Source organism: Equus quagga, chromosome 2, assembly GCF_021613505.1.
Source record: "Equus quagga isolate Etosha38 chromosome 2, UCLA_HA_Equagga_1.0, whole genome shotgun sequence".
Classification (NCBI taxonomy): domain Eukaryota; kingdom Metazoa; phylum Chordata; class Mammalia; order Perissodactyla; family Equidae; genus Equus; species Equus quagga.
Window position 1 is genome coordinate 144386238 of NC_060268.1, and position 17103 is coordinate 144403340.

The 17103-nt window shown below is 41.8% G+C and overlaps 1 protein-coding gene across 2 annotated transcripts in view; it reads left to right on the forward strand.

The window, feature by feature from the left end:
* PAPSS2 (3'-phosphoadenosine 5'-phosphosulfate synthase 2) overlaps window positions 1-17103 on the forward strand; it is a 79180-nt gene that overhangs the window by 41123 nt on the left and 20954 nt on the right. For both annotated transcript variants that reach the window (XM_046654466.1, XM_046654467.1), the window contains exons 2-7: window positions 8145-8262; window positions 11591-11826; window positions 12339-12477; window positions 13023-13141; window positions 13263-13376; window positions 14898-15009. In XM_046654466.1, coding sequence (XP_046510422.1) covers window positions 8145-8262; window positions 11591-11826; window positions 12339-12477; window positions 13023-13141; window positions 13263-13376; window positions 14898-15009 — 838 coding nt within the window. The remainder of the gene's footprint in view (window positions 1-8144; window positions 8263-11590; window positions 11827-12338; window positions 12478-13022; window positions 13142-13262; window positions 13377-14897; window positions 15010-17103) is intronic.

Here is a 17103-nt window from a genome sequence, read left to right on the forward strand (position 1 = left end):
CAAAAGGGACAAACACAGAAATATCATAAGTCGCCTATTACACGGAAAAGTGCATATTCTTACTAGTAACTAAATAAGTACAAAGTAATCTCAGCGAAAAAAACAGTAAAATTGCAAACATGACAAATTAGTTAGAATGTTTAGAAACAGGTATGTTTTGGTAGCCTGATAACTTGGCTTTGTCTTTCTGGAAAGGGACCTGATGATACATAATGAGACCTATGAAATTGTTCATAACTTTTAATACTCAATCATTTCCCTTTAGGTTATACAGCCCATGGAAATAATCTAAAAGGAAGAAATAAAAATACACATTTATAATTGTAAAACATTCGAAGCTACTCAGGTTAAGTAATGAAAATGAAGTGAGAATGATTTTTTAAATTGTTTACATTTTTATGTAGTATCAGAAGCCTTAACATACTTATCTCATTTAGTCCTCAATGAGTAAGCTGTGGTGCAGATAGGACTGGAAATTCAGAGTCGGGAAGCCTGGCTCCGTGTCCTGCATCTTCCAGGTGTGGGACTTTGGCCAGTAGTTTTCAGAGCTATAAATATTGGATCACACGCCCAGCCTCCTTAGCTCCCAGGTTTTGAGTAACAAATGAGATAATACATGTGAAAGTGGAGCTTCTACTATTGTTGCTGGCACGCTGGCTTCTTGTCCCCCAGGATAGAAATCAAGAGAAACATCAAAAGGGAGTAGAAAAGTAAAAGCTTATTAGCTTGTGCACAGGGGAGGCACAAGGGAGCCGGTGCGGAAAGGAAAGGGGCAGGTGACCAGCTCATTAGGGACTTAGTCTGTGGGGCTTTGATTAGGCAAAGGCTGGGGAGGAGGGCCTTGTCATGCATGGAGAGGCGGGGTTTTCCTTGCGCTTGCGCTGTTCGACGTGCCACCACATGCATTCCATTGTCATTAGCCTGCCAACCTTCCATCCCTGGGTGTGATTTTACTATGGTGTTGGGGCTGAAGTCACCGTCTGTGGACTCCCGGGTGCTAGGGCGCATGCGTAAACCTGGGAGCGTCCGGAGGCTGCGGAATGTGCATCTTGGTGGCCTCTATGTGCTTCTCCTAGCTTGCCTTATCTTGTTAGGCCAGGGGCCTTGCAGATGAACCTGTTTCTTAGGCCCATTCCTGTCTGACTATAAGCCTGAGAGGGCAATAATTAAGGTGGCTGCTTTTGGCAAATGAATCTTCAAACTGCACTCTGAGGAGCAGGTAGGTTTGGAACGCTTTTAATCAGAAAAGGACCAGTGAAACCAATGCCCAGCAACAGTGAGGGCCGAGTTCAAAGGGGACAGAGTGGAGGTGTAATTAGAGAAGTAAAGTGGGTTTGTTTGCACTGCGTGGGAGGGAGCAGAATGTAGAGGGAATTCAAATCCACTTGCTCATTTTTTTATTGAAGATATTATGCAGACAACAAAAAACCTTTGAGCCCTAGGAAACTCATAACCTGACTCTGGTTTGGCTTCTAGCTTCCTCATTCCTCCATCGTCCTGCCTTTCATAACACTACTCACTGTGACATATGGCTCACATTTGGCGCCGGGGGATGCCCCGCCCCACATCCTTCCCCCATGTCGTTTCTTTTCTTCTAGTCACGCAAAATCAAGGCTGAGGCTGTCTGCCATGACCCAGCCTACCCGACCTGGAGTTCTAGAAGCTCCTTTGGCACTCCCCTTTCTGCATCACCAATGGGAGAGAGGGGTGGATTTGGCAGAGATGCATGCTGCAGCCCCAGGTTGCATGACAAGGTCCCAACTCTAATAGCTTATGAGGCTGACCTGGGGCAAAGGTCATCCCTGTGCTGGTAAGCAGGGGTTCATGACTGAGACAGCCAGCAAGAGAGCTGTGAGTCTGGGGTAGGATGAGGAGGCTTCAAACCGGTGCACCTCAGAGTGGTGGACTTACTGACTGGGCTTTGGGTCAAAGATAGCAATAATCAGAGCAATAACAACTACAACATCTTGTCTGTGTGTGTGTGTGTACATTCTATGTGTGTTTCACTCTTCACCCCACAGAAAGTGCTGTGCTAGCCATTGTCTGATTTGATTATGAACCCCACCTCCCCACACTTGCCTCTGAGTGGACCCAAATCCCTAGACCATTTCTTAATTTGGGTGATTTAGACAAACTGCCACGATTTCTCCAGACTGGATTAAATGCCACTTGGGCCTCATCAAATTCAACATCTTCCTGTGTGTCCTGTATTTTCTTTGATACTTTGTATAGGAAATCATTATATTTAACCCTTTTGGCAATGCTTTGAGGAAACTATTCTTAGCCCCATTTTACAGAGCAGGAAATGGAGGTTCCTCGATGTTAGTAACTTGCCCAGTTTCGCAAAGCAAGTAGGCTTCAAAACAGGTTTCAAATCCAGGTTTGGGCTTGAATCCAAAACCCATACGCATGCTACTTCTGTGCATTCCGGAGGGGAGTTTTTCTGGGCCAGTGACCTGGAAGAAGGTAGGAATTTTTGCAAAATTTTCCTTAGGGACCCAGAATAGAAGTATGCCACCAACTGTGTGGTTTCTGGGCCACTTCCTGCTAAGTAGCAGTGTTAGACAAAGTGCCAAGGCTGTCTGTGTGCTCTGTGCCTACACACAAGGAGGCAAGCATTTTTTTCTTTAATGCGTGTGTTATTTATTTTCCATAGAGAGAACCCTTTTCCTGACAGCGACTTTCTTTCCGAAGCTTAGAACACTGGTTCTAGGTACTTTTGTTACAAGCTTCTTTGGCACAAGCATGTTTGCCACATTTTCCCTGCGTAACAAAGTGGCCGTAAGGCAATATTGTCGTAAAAGATAGAATAACTGGTTGACAGTTTGGTTTCAACTAGAAAACATGGAGATAAAACTTACTGAAAGTATGAAATAAGATAATATAAAGCCAGATTGCATACTATGCTAGAAAATGATAGCATATCAGTTTGCACATCCTTCGGTGAGGACAGTCATTTCTCACACCCGTCAAAAGCAAGAGTTGACCCAGCTATGACAACTATAAAAGGGGTGGCTGGTCGTTCACAAGGGTCTTCCAGCATTAATTATTGATACTTTAGCTAATTTACATACAACAGCTTATTCTCCAATGCCATCTTTAGCAAATTTATCCTGCAATATTAGAAATTAGAAGCAAAAGAAGAATCGAGCTCTTCTTCGTACCCCTCTCCCCCCCCGACAAAAGAAATGGTTACATGATTCCTGATGAGTATAAGTTTCTTGAAAACGGTGAAAATTTTTTGCTATTTGATCATGGAGAACATGATGTGGACAGAATTTGGGGATTTGGGGTTTGGGCACAGAATCTGGCTGAGACAATTTGGTGAAATGTCAGGACTGGGCACGTGTTGGAACATTTAAGTGTAGTCCAGATATGTACTCCATGTTTCATTATGTCCTTTTTAATGTCCTTTTTTAATTTTATTTTCTGTTATTTTATCTTTTACGGCAAAATTGCCTTACTGCCAATTAGTTATGTGGTGAAAATATTTGGGGCGAAAGTGCTTGTGGCAAACATGTCTACAGCAAAGATGGTTATAGTGAAAATACCGGACACATAGAAAACACCACATGCCCTGTAGAAGGACGGAAAGCTTTCAGCAAGGAAGAGAAAATTGTTCGGAAGCCCTGCCCCTTTACGGTTCAAATGCCATTCAAAACATCTGTTTCTATTTTAATTGTTTGTCTTTTGGAGAGAATGAAGGGTGATTTCAAGATAAATAAGAAGCAAAATATCCTCCTGAACCGAAAAAACCCAGTACCTGGCCATCTGGAAAGATTTGGTTTGTTTGTTTATTGCTGGAGTGATAGAAAATCTGTACAAACACCCATAATTAAAATGCAGCTAATAAAAACCAAAGGTTCAGAGATTATTAAATACTGTTCTATATTAAAGTAGTTCCTTCTGGCGGATTTTGAACTGTTTTTGAAAACCAAGCACTTGTTTGGAGGCAATTAGTCAGATCATAACAAAGTTTCCACAGAGGACTAACAAAGCCTGGAGTTTATTCTGGATCTCTGCCTGAAGGGAGAACAAACAGCCAAAAGAGAGAGAAAAACATTTCTGTGGACAGATTAAGCTCTGGTGGGTGTTCGTGCCCACAGGTCGCAGCAGCCCCTTAAGTCAAATATGCTATGATTGGGATCAGAGCCCTCTTCCATAAATGCAGCAGTGTGGAACAATATAATTCTACCATCTGAATCTTATGTATTTTCTTGTTTGCTTACTTTTCTTATTGGCTCTTTTTTGCCTGTGGTGAATGAAATTTGTGTATAATGAGATACCTATCCTAACTATACATTCAGTGACTTCCAACAAATGCAAACACCTATATACCTCAAACCCTTATCAAAACATCCAACAGGGGCTGACCTGGTGGCACAGTGGTTAAGTCTGTGCACTCCGCTTCAGCTGCCCAGGTTTGTGGGTTTGGAACCCAGGTGTGGACCTACACACCACTCGTCAAGCCACATTGTGGCAGCTTTATATGGTCCCACATATAAAGTAGAGGAAGATTGGTACAGATGTTAGCTCAAGGACAATTTTCCTCAAGCAAAAAGAGGAAGATTGGAAGCAGATGTTAGCTCAGGGCCAATCTTCCTCACCAAAAAAACAAAACATCCAACACTGCCGTTACCTTAGAGGCAACGGCTGTTTTGACTTAGCAAATTAGTTTTCACTATTTGAGGTTTTCATATAAGTGGAATTGTATGTAGTTTCTTCTATGTAAGACTTTGACTCAGTGTAGTGTTTTCATTCGATTTCATCAATGTTGCATGTACTGGTAGTTCATCCCTTTTGTTGCTGGGTAGTAGTCCATTATATAAGTATTCTACAGTTTTGGGTTTATGTTTTTTGGAGTTTTTTGTTTTGTTTTATTTTTTATCTGTTTTCTTATTGATGGACTTTTGGCTGTTTCCAGTTTTTGTCCAATTAAGTTGCTAAGCATATTCTTGTATTCTTTTGTGGATACAGGCATACCTCATTTTACTGCATTTTACTTTATTGCACTTCACAGATATTGCTTTTTTGCAAGACCCTCCACCAGCAAAAAGATTACAATTGCCTGAAGGCTCATGGTTAGCTTTTTTAAGCAATAAAATATTTTTTAATTAAGGTTTGTACATTGTTTTTTTAGAGATAATGCTATTGCACACTTACTATTACAGTATAGTGTAAACATAACTTTTATATTTACTGGAAAGCCAAAAAATTCATGAGACTCATTTTATTGCGACATTCACTTCATTGCAGTGGTCTGGAACCAAACCCGCAATATCTCTGCGATATGCCTGTACATATTTTCTCTTGAGCAGATGTTGGGAATGCAATTGCTGAGTTGTAGAGAAGGTAAATGTTTAGTTTTATTAGAAAGTGACAGCGCGCGCTCCGCTGCAGGCGGCCCAGTGTTTCGTCGGTTCGAATCCTGGGCGCGGACATGGCACTGCTCGTCAGACCACGCTGGGGCAGCGTCCCACATGCCACAACTAGAGGAACCCACAACGAAGAATACACAACTATGTACCGGGGGGCTTTGGGGAGAAAAAGGAAAAAATAAAATCTTAAAAAAAAAAAAAAGAAAGAAAGTGACAGGTTTTTTCCCCAGATGGTTGCACTACTTTACACCTCCGCTATCAAGGTAAGAAAGTAGGTCCTTGCTGTCATTAGATGTTCTCAGTAGCATTTCATTCAGTTTTAAATTGCATTTCTCTTATGACTAAGGACATTGAGCACTTCTGCATGTGCTTACTGACCATTTGTATATCTTCTTTCGTGAAGTGACTGTTCAAATCTTTTCCGATTTTTAAAAATTGGGTTGTCTTTTTCTTACTGAGTTGTCGGTGTTCTTTGTATATCTTCATATGGTATACAGATGTATGTACGAGACCCTCCCTTTCTCTGGGGAGTGGGGCCCCAGGCACTTGATCTTTTTGTCTATATTTCCCCTGGAAACGATGCCAGGCATTCTGCCTTGTTTAGTACTGTATTTTCAGTGTCTAGGATGGCTCTGGTACATAGTAGGATCTCATTTACTGAAAGAATCAACAAATGAATAGACTAACTGACTTTGAGGCCCTTTTGTGCATCCACACATTATGTTCTTGAATTTAATGGCAGTGGTGAACAAGGAAATAGAAAAAAGAAAATTTTAATGTCACCCTTGAGTTATAAAGTACACTTGGCACAAAGGACTCAGGATACCTTCAGGGGACTTATTCATGTAGGAGAAATACTGTTGGATTATCTCATGGACTAGCCTGATTTGTCCCTGTTTATGAACCTTCTGGTGAAGCCACCACTGCTGTCTAACCTGCCACATTCTCTGGACTCTATCCCAACCCCTTCCAAGTCTTGGGTTCGGACCAGGTTTGCTTGATGGATGATCAGAACATCTAGCTTTGGAGGGTTTTATGTGGCTTAACCCAGCAGATCCTGCTGTGCCTTCAGCACCTTCCTCTTGGATCTCTCTGACACTGATGTCCATCCCCTGTCTGACTGCCCCTTTGCTGAGCTCTGTGCCTCACTAGCAGGCCCTTCTCCCTTGGTCTCGAAGCCATTTTCCTGATCCTAATCAAGCTGGCTCCAGCCTTTCCTGCTTGGAGTATACACTGAATAATCAGCAGTAGCATCCACAATGGTAGAGAACTTCGCTATTGAAGGAGCATTTTCACATCCGTTATCTCATTTAAGCCTCTAGACTGTCCTAGTTGCATTCCTTTTTTTTTTTTTTCCCCAAAGGAGGCAGATAAAGAGTTGAACTGATTTGCTCCGGAATATAAAAGTTGCCCTCACATGGCCTGGAGTTTTCTAAGCCTCGCTGGGTCTTGATCAAAGAATATGAGTGCTTTCTTAACTCTGGTGGGTGTACACGGGTGGCGTTTAAAAGGTTCCAGAGACTTTTTACAGTTCAGAGACGTGGATTACATCTGTCATTAGAATTTTAATTATCACATCAAAGACATATATGGGTAGTTCCCAACTGTTTTTTTTTTTTTAAAGATTGGCACCTGAGCTAACAACTGTTGCCAATCTTTTTTTTTTTTCCTGCTTTTTCTCCCCAAATCCCCCCAGTACTTAGTTGTATATTTTAGTTGTGGGTCCTTCTAGTTGTGGCATGTGGGACACTGCCTCAGCATGGCCTGATGAGCAGTGCCATGTCCTCTCCCAGGATCCAAACAGGTGAAAACCTGGGCCGCCAAAGCAGAGTGCACGAACTTAACCACTCGGCCACGGGGCCAGCCCCTCAACCTTTTAATTTAACCACTCTTATGGGTTCCCCTGCCTTACCCTCCTTGGATCACATGTTATTTAAGAGTGTGTCCACCAAAAACTGTATTTATTCGTTCATTTTATCTTCTTTATTCATCAGACATATGCCTTCTGGTCATATGACTGGATCCAGTTTAGGATCAGGATCAGATAATTTGTGCCCTCGCTGGGCTGGTTTTATCACAGCCAAAATAAAGACATTCGAGATTTGAATTAGCCTCCAAGACTGATAACTGGTACATCCGTTTCTGCAGGGCTTTTTGAAGGATTAAAAAGTTCATACTCTGATTCTTCGGAAAGTAGAAGCAGAGTTCAGTGCTTGTGAAAAAGTAGCCCCAGGGCATCGACCTCCACTCGAGAACTAAACTCTTAAGTCCCTGATGTCTCATATCTGGGTGGGACTAAGACACGTATTACCGACTTTATCCCTTTACTCTGTGATCTGGGCCTCTCCCTGGCTCCCTAGAGAGTGGGTCTCAACCAGCCTTACTCTAGTATTTCCTCAGTGGTTGGAATATTCGGGTTCTTTTCAGTTCATGCCCATAGGACTTGGGGAGAACAGGCGTTTATAGAAACAAAGACATTCACCCAACCATTACCTAAAGGTGCACAGTTTTATATGTCATCGAACCAGAACTTTTACATTGTAGCAATAATTGTCTCATTCAAATTATACTTTCAAAGGGTCATGAAGAGTATTCTAAAGGTAGTCTGTTTCTAAAGTAGTGGAATTGGTAAATGATACTCTGTATGCCAATTATAAAAGAGCCATTTCAGTTAAGGAAGACTATTAACATAATTTGTTATTTTATTTCTATATATTTATTATTTTATTAATCAAATATTGTGTTTGATTTTGGCTTGTTTTGTAGGGGACCGAGCAGAAATCCACCAATGTCATCTATCAGGCCCACCACGTGAGCAGGAACAAGAGAGGGCAGGTGGTTGGAACAAGGGGCGGATTCCGAGGATGTACCGTGTGGCTGACAGGTATGCCATGTTGCTATGTGTACATTTTTTCTAATTGAAAATTGACATGTGACACACAGTTTTGAGGAACTTAGTATAACATATTATATGTATTATGTATTTATTTTAATGATAGAAGGAGGCTGAGGGGCTGGCCCAGTGGTGGAGTGGTTGAGTTTGTGTGCTCCTCTTGGTGGTCTAGAGTTTGCGGGTTTGGGTCCTGGGTGCAGACCTACACATTGCTCATCAAGCCATGCTGTGGTGGCATCCCACATACAAAAAGTGGAGGAAGACTGGCACAGATGTTAGCTCAGGGTCAATCTTCCTCACCAAAGGAAAAAAAAAAGAAGGGGGCTAAGAGCTGTAGTAGAAAGCCTGAATGTAAGTCCTAACTCTATCATCAGTGAGAAATAGGACTTTGATCAAGTTATGGAACATCTCTAGTTCTGTTTTCTCCTCTTTGGCAGGAAAGGATGGGACAAGTTGATTACGACATTCCTTTTCAGCACTAAGGAATTCCGTAATTCTCGTGTTCATGGCTAAACACATTTACTAGCAGTTATGAATGGAGTTTTCCTAATTGGACCTCAAGCATTTGGCTGTCCATAAAGTTTTGAATGTTTAGAGCTATTCTTTATCATTTTCTGATGTTTTAACATTCTAGGGAACTGTTTCACTCAGGGTAAAAAAAACACATAAGAATCTGCACAAGAAGGAAAACAAGTGATTTCTATTTGGCTGAGGATTGCTCCCCCCCAATTTTTTTTTTGGTGAGGAAGATTGGCCCTGAGCTAACATCTGTGCCGGTCTTCCTCTATTTTGTATGTAGGACACTTCCACAGCATGGCTTAATGAGCAGTGTGTAGGTCTGCACCCAGGATCCAAACTTGTGAATCTGGGGCCACCAAAGCTGAGCATGCAAACTTAACTGCTACACCACTGGGCCGGCCTCTCTTGTGTTATTATAGTACAGAATGTCAAAGCTAAGAGTTAGTGACAGAACTGGAGTTAGTCCTGGGCTGTTACGTTATACTCTGAGTGCAAGGTAGAGGAAGTTGTTTCTTGGGACTGTAAGTCTGACATAGCCTGGACCTAAAAGGAAAAACCGTGTTCATTGCATGAACATGGTATTTCAAATAGAGATGAGTTCAGATGCAAAGATAGGTTTATCTAGGTTATGAAATCAACTCATGTGTTATGATCTGCTCACAAATGCTGACTTATCTGAAGATAATTCTAAAGAATATCGCAGGGAGGGACCTGCTTTGCATCTTTCATTGCTCTTCTGAGTGTTTCCCATTCCTGTCTAAATCAGCCTCATTCTTCTTTTTTAAGTTTGTTCCTAGTGCCTACGGCACTTGCTTTGGTTTCCTGATTCCATTCATTCCTGGTAAAACAAGTTTTTACAGTTTCCAGGGTGAGGTTAGACAGTGGCCAAGGAGCTGCTATATTCCAACAGGTGGTATTCACCTGTCGTGATTCCTGAGATGTTTCCCCGGCTCCCTCTGAGAGGCGTGGTGTTTTCTGGTAGATATATCACAGCTGTGTTCCAGACGGTTCCCTCTTGTTATGTATTTGATTCATATGTTTGCCTTCACATGTTTGCCCAACTTTTGAATTGGGACATAAACACAGAGTCCATTTTTTCTTAATGTGGAACACCCTTGAGAAGAAAAGAGAAATGGTAGAAAAGAAAAAAAAGGAATCTGAAGGATATACTTACCCTTTTTCTACCTGTTAAAAAAAATCATCTTTTCCCAATTTATTTTGTATTCTTTTGTTGCAGAGGTAGGATATTAACCAGGCAGACCAGAAGAAACCAAATCCTTCAAATCCAGGGACTTGGATTTGAGCCCCAGCTCCACCTACATTAAGTGTGTGACTTTGGACAAGCCAACTAACTTCTCTAAATCTCGGTTTTCCTATTTTTAAAGTGAGAATAAAGATAGTACCTGCCTCCTAGAGGTGTAGGTACAATTAAATGCACATGTGCACTTAGCACAGCGCCTGGCCCGTAGGAAAACTCTCAGGGAATCTAATTAGTGCTTCCTCAATGTATTAAAATAACCATGGCCAACAATCTAGTTTAATACGATCACTGTGATTTAGCGCTTACTTTCCAGAGAGCTGAAGCGAAATTGGGGGAAATTTCTATGATTTCTCTCATTTTGTGATGCGAGAGAACATACCAGAGATTCAGGAGTTCCATTTCTCCTACCCCACAACCAGACATAAATTTTAAGAGGAATTTATCACATTTGTCTTCATTCAAATGATATTTAGTTACATCGTAATATAATAGACAATGTCTTCAATAATGATGTACAAAGATTGCCAACATATTCTTCGTGTAGCCATTTCTTCTAATGATCCTTGTCAAAGCCAAGGGGATGACTTTAAAACCTAGCTAAAAATATGGCAACTAGTGGTTTACGCCTCGTATCTTGCCTTTCTTTCCAAGTCTCCTTTCTGTCTTTCCTCTCTGTCCTTCATCCCTGCTCTTCTCTTACTTTTTCCATCTTTTTCCTCTTTCTTCCTGCTGTCTTCTTTGTATTAACTTCTTGACTTTCTTTTCTTCCCCCCTAACGTTTCCTCTTCCGTGCCCGGGTACTGTCTGACAGTGGCTTGGCATGATGGAATATTCTTCAGGTTCAGAGATCTTTAGGACAACTGAATTTTTAGAGTGCTTCTTTTCCTGGGTAGTTCAGATTTTGAGCTCTTAAGTAATTTTGGCAAGTTGTATTTCTTTCTCCTTATGGTTTCTCTCATACACAAATTATAAAGTCTGTTCCAATCATTGTGCTGTGAAACCATGGTAAAAGGCACCAGGTAACTCTGTTCTCATGTCAAGACTCTGAACACCTAACAGTAAATGGCAACTCAAATTTATCTACAGGATGGTTCTTTGTCTTCATGTGGGCGGTGGGCCTGCCAGTCTCCTGGGGCCGACTGCTGTCAGAGGGAGATAGGAGAACACTGTTGACAGATCTGATTTTTTCAAGAGAAGCCAGAGTCTGAATTTGTATGCACAACTTTCTAATCTTTAAAACACTCTGTAGGCAAAGTAGAACTCATCAAGGACCATACGCAGCCTCCCAGGTCTCCCTATTTTTGAACCCGCTAGCTTTGAAAACCTATAATCCTAATAATGAACAAATTGTTATTTTAAGATTTGAAAGAAATACAAGTACTTAAGTTGTAGAAAACTGTGCCTTTTCTAGATTTTAATTTGAGGTCAATCAAATGATTGCAATGAGGGTGTAATTACACAAATTACTGGACCAAGTCACAATCTGTCATCTTAAACAATCGGGGACAATGCCAGTCTTGTCTTGCCTGTTCTGAACAGGTCTCTCCGGTGCTGGAAAAACAACGATAAGTTTTGCTCTGGAAGAGTACCTTGTCTCCCACGCCATCCCTTGCTACTCCCTCGATGGGGACAACATCCGTCAGGGCCTCAACAAGAACCTTGGATTCTCTCCTGGGGACAGAGAAGAAAATATCCGGCGGATTGCCGAGGTGGCCAAGCTGTTTGCTGATGCTGGTCTGATCTGCATTACCAGCTTCATTTCTCCTTTCACAAAGGTAACATGATTTGGCTGCACGTAACTCCCACACACAGCGCCAGTGCTCTCAAACTGCGAGGAAAATGAGGAGGGGGAGAGGAGGGCGAAAAAGAATGTTATACTTTCAATTTTCCTCACTTGTTTCTTCCTTCCCTCCCCTGCTCCCTCATTTCCTCTATTTAATATTGGTTACATGAAGAGAGTTCCTTCATTTCCAGATGTCAGGGCACCAGCTGGCATAAACCCTTCCACGTTCACAATTGTAAGGGACATCTGGCCAGAGGAGAAAGGAAGAAAAACTTTAAACTGTAATTTCATTTCTTTAAAAAGTCAGAATGCTTAGCCTGCTAAAGAAAACAGCAGTTCATTACCAACTAGAGCAAAATTTCTGGACTTAAGGACAAGTGTCCCACCACCTCTGCAGAAACCTCAGTGTTATCTTAAGGCTATAAAATTCCAGAGCACACGATGTTTTGTGATGAATTTCATTGTGAAACCTCTTCTTACATTCTTACTCGTATTTTCTTTCAGGATCGTGAGAAAGCCCGCGAAATCCATGAATCGGCGGGACTGCCGTTCTTTGAAATATTTGTGGATGCGCCTCTAAACATTTGTGAAAGCAGAGATGTCAAAGGCCTCTACAAACGGGCCCGAGCTGGGGAGATCAAAGGTAGGAGAACCAGCTCAGCGAGCGGCACCCTTGCCAGTTACTTAGCTGCCGGTCCCTCTCAGTCTGTCCCCAGAAATCCCTCTGAAGTTTCAAAGACTGCTTTCCAAAATTGCATACAGCATACGCAAGTTTTTATCAAACCATAATATATTCATTTTGTTCATGGGCTTATTAAAAGGTGGGCTCGTAATTTTCATGAACTGTCACCTCAGCCACAAGCAATAAAGTTCAGAGCACTCCAATGGTTATGGGTTTGTGAGTGTGTAGAAGGAGTGTTTCAGACTTTTTCCTTCTCCTTGTCTGCCTTTTTGATTCTAATCAGCTGCAGAGGGCTTGGACTTAGCCAGATTTTGTTGAAAATTGGGGCCTCGACAATATAGTTGTATATTTTCTTACTATGGCCAGAGGTCAAGGATGGCCGTTTGACCTTTTCTGTTATAATCTGAATTCTTACTTTAATAAATTATTCTCACATATGTTATGTCTTATTGATTAAAAAGATTGTTCTGTAGGTGCAGGTGTGACGTTCATCGTCTGTCTTGCAGGGTTTACGGGTATTGATTCTGATTATGAGAAACCTGAAACTCCTGAGCTTGTGCTTAAAACCAACTTGTCCTCAGTGGATGACTGTGTCCAGCAGGTAGTGGAACTTCTGCAAGAGCAGGTGGGTGGACTGGTTGTCTGATTCTTTCTAATTTAATGAAGTCGTGAGAGATCATCTGTTCACTGAAGCATTCTTTTTACTGTCTTCATTTCCAATTGTTACCAATTCCGCTTCATTTCAGAACATTGTACCCCACACTGTAATCAAAGGCATCCATGAACTCTTTGTGCCGGAAAACAAACTCGACCAAGTGCAAGCTGAGGCTGAAGCTCTCCCTTCATTATCAATTACCAAGGTAAGAGGGTGCAGACTGGCCAAAGGAGACTTAGGCTTCATGCCAGTCATAAGAATCTGTTTACAGTTCCTCTGAACAATAGGGAAGGTATGCATAAGGGAAATGCAATGTCCAGAAAGAAAATCACTTCATCTTGCCAATTTTTTTTTTTATCTCTTCTCCAAACAAATTTGTCACCAAGAGTTGCCAGAAGGCAGCTGATCAATGCCATGTAGATGCAGACCAGGAGGGTAACTTCTGTATTTCCCTAGGACAATTTTACAGAGTTGTCATTATGCCTTCAGTAATAGGCAGAAATTATTTGTTGGCAGCTGCTAAGAAAACAGTTTGTCCAGAATACAAGTGCTTCTTGGGCAATCTAAATGGAATTTGAAGAAAACAAAGAACAGCTCGGTCCTAAAATAATATGAATGCCTTGATCTTTTGCTGCTCTGCAAGTTCCGCTCTTCCCTCATCGGGGAGGGTCCAGTCTGAGGAGAGAGGGAAGCAGCTTTGGTTGCATTGATTTTACTACCCCAAAGATATAAGATGCAACCCCAACACACTGTCCTGCAGATGCCTTGACCTTTTTATGGGTCAGTGTTAATTGGTCCACACAAGGTGATCAAGTCTTCGCTGGTAACTTTACATTATCCATTAAAACCTTGGACACCTTAATGAGAGACAGAGTAAGTTGGGAACTTGCTTCAGCTCATGAAGTCTCCATACTCTAAGAACTCATGACAAATTTATATACAGAGCCCCCTGAATCTAAAAAATAAATTCTAAGTTCTCCAATGCTCTGGGAAGATGAGAAACTCTTAGTTATGATTACAGTGTAGATGGGTAGTTCCGATAACAAAATGGGCTGCCAGGTACAGAAGAACTTCAAATAATTTAAGGATTAATGTTTTTGATCCTAGAGATGACAGGAAAGGCTTCATAGCAGTAACGCATGAGCTGCAATTTAAAGGATGAATAGGAGTTTTTAGGTGGAGAGGAGGATAGGCCTGAAACCACATGTATGTTTAGACTACACCTTGTCTGGCATTTTTGGTGAATAGGCCCCCAAGTGGGGAGTTAGAGTGGGTAGAAATCCCTACGCAAGCCCCAAAGGACCAGAGCTTGAAGGGCTTCCAATATCATGCTGAGAATTTGGACTTTTATGTTAGAGTCAATGATTTGCCCAATTCACTCAAATAACTAGTACATTCAGTGAAAAAGCATAGCCAAACTGGAATTATTGCGGAAAAAAAGAAAGAATGAACAGTGAATTTTCAACACACTTGCACATCATATGGGTAGAAAGAGCCTCAAGTGTTCCAATAGATCATCTCAATTTGAAATCTTTTCACCACTCTCCTGTAGACTCAAACTCATCTGGCCCCTAGATCATGAGTCAGCATAACATACAGGAATACTTAAAACATAAAAGGTTCTGACCTCATTCTCCTGTTAACTGTGTAAGAAAGGACTCCCCTGGCGCCAGATGGCTGGAAAACAGAGCTTATGGAAATGTTCACCTGCTTTCCTGTTTTGCAGCTGGATCTTCAGTGGGTCCAAGTTTTGAGTGAAGGCTGGGCCACTCCCCTCAAAGGTTTTATGCGAGAGAAGGAGTACTTGCAGGTTTTGCACTTTGGCGCCCTGCTAGATGGTATGAGTTTTTTGTTTCTTACTCTTCATTATTAAAGAAAAAAAATATTTCTCAGAAGTCTTCACAAGAACAAGAAATGTTATGCCTTGGTTTGTAAATCTTATTGTGAAAATATCTAGATCATTTACAGTGCGTCCAATTCTATTGTGTATCAGCCTCCATTTTTAGCATTTTTTTGGTTATCCTCAAAGGATTATTGATTATTTAAAACTAAAGAACTGAAAAATGAAGGTTTAACTTGCACACAAAGCTGAGAGAAGGTTAAGTCTGCTTCAACTCCACCTGCCCTTTGCTGGCCCTGGTATTCAGAAGGCAGTAGACAGTCAGAAGCACTGTTGCCAGCTGCTGGGACCATCCTGGGGCAGCCAGGATGCACTCAGTGCACACTGCTGACTGGCGGGGTGCCTCCCACCCTCCAAGTTGGTCTGCAGCTGCTCTCCTTGGTGGATAGTGAAGTGTTGATATTCATGTCCACGCATGAAGTATATTAGGATGGCTTCACCCAGTAAACTCCAGCAGGGGTTGTTAGGGCAGCTTCCTGTGCACAAGCTGAATGGCTTTTAGAGAACTGATCTGGTCCAGGTTGGAAGCATGTGTTATTCAGAAAACTTCTGGGACTTTCTATGATCATTTTCTTCCTAGAACTACCTCAGCTTATCAAATGGAGCTTGTCTATGTCAAGACCTTGGGGAATGACTGATTAGTGGGGAACGGGTGGTGGTAGAGTTGTGCTAAATTTGTAATACTGAGCAGGGCTCCACACCCTTTAGGAAGAAAAATCAAATCAGATGTTCTTTCTTGGGAAAGGTATTCATGTTCTGGGCCTGTGCCTCTGCCTGGGGAATGGGGCGTAACGCCAGAATCAGAACTCAAGGACTCTGGTCAAAATGAGGTCTCTCTCCTTATTCCTCTGCTGTGGCTGATAATGTCCCACAACCTGAGACCTTCATTTCTTGGATTAAATAGCATTCCAAAAGACACCTGATTTACTTATAGCTTGCCTTAACAATAATAATGCATATCTGTACAGCATTTCTCTGTTTTCAGAGCATTCTCTCAGGCATTATTTTATTTGATCCTTATGAAAGCCCTAGAAGAGAAGCAACTATTATTATACTGCTTTACAGATGAGGAAACTGACCTAAGGTTAAGTCCTTTTCTCAAGTTCATACCATTGATAAGTGAGGGGTCCAAGACCAGAGTTGAGAATCTCCTGACTTCTGGCCTGGTGCTCCCTCCATACCAGGCTGCTCTCCTGATGTCCTTTCCAATAAAAGCTAGAAAGCCAGGATGTGTGTACAAGAAAGGCTGACATTTACCTTGATGTGTTAATTTTGACACACGCTGAACACAAGCTGGATCAAGTAAATGTCGCTGGACTCAGCAACCAGCCACAAACAAGAGGTTGAGTTGACCATGAGCATTCAGGCCAGAGCTGTGAAAAAGACAAAGTGAACCACATTGAAAGTGAGGACCTTATTACAGACACAGTACTGTCACCTTTGACAAGTATTTGTTCCATAAAGAAAAACACCAGGGCAGTGGCTGTGGTTGCAGAAGTAAATGTTGATGGAAATCAGGGTCCTTAACCTGGGCTCTAGGACTTCAGAGTGAAGGGACAGAAAACATCCTAGACTAGGCAAGAATAGTCTGTGTGTTAAGAAGGGGAGAAGGGGAATTTTCCTGGGCTAAGAGTTCATAGCTTTTGATAGATTTTTAAAGGAGTCTTTGATCCAAAAAGAAGAACAGCTAATGCAGATATTCTATTTGGATAATTTAGGCAAAATCTCTTGGCCTCCCTCTCACACCCTTCCAATTTCATTTTATGGTGTTCTTCAATTTGCAAAACATACTGCTTTTCTTTTTCTTATTTGACCCTCACTACCATAAGGTGGATGAAACACTTATTATTGCTCCCACTTCCCACATAATCTGGTGTCTATTCCCCCAAGCCCACCAGTCTGGGGATATGAATGAGGTCACTTTCCCATTAATACTTGAATCCCGCTAGTTCCCAGCCCCTACCTGCTCATACAGAAATCCTAGTTCTTAACAAAGCCTACACCCACGTGTTTGTGGGAGTTCTCAAGGAGT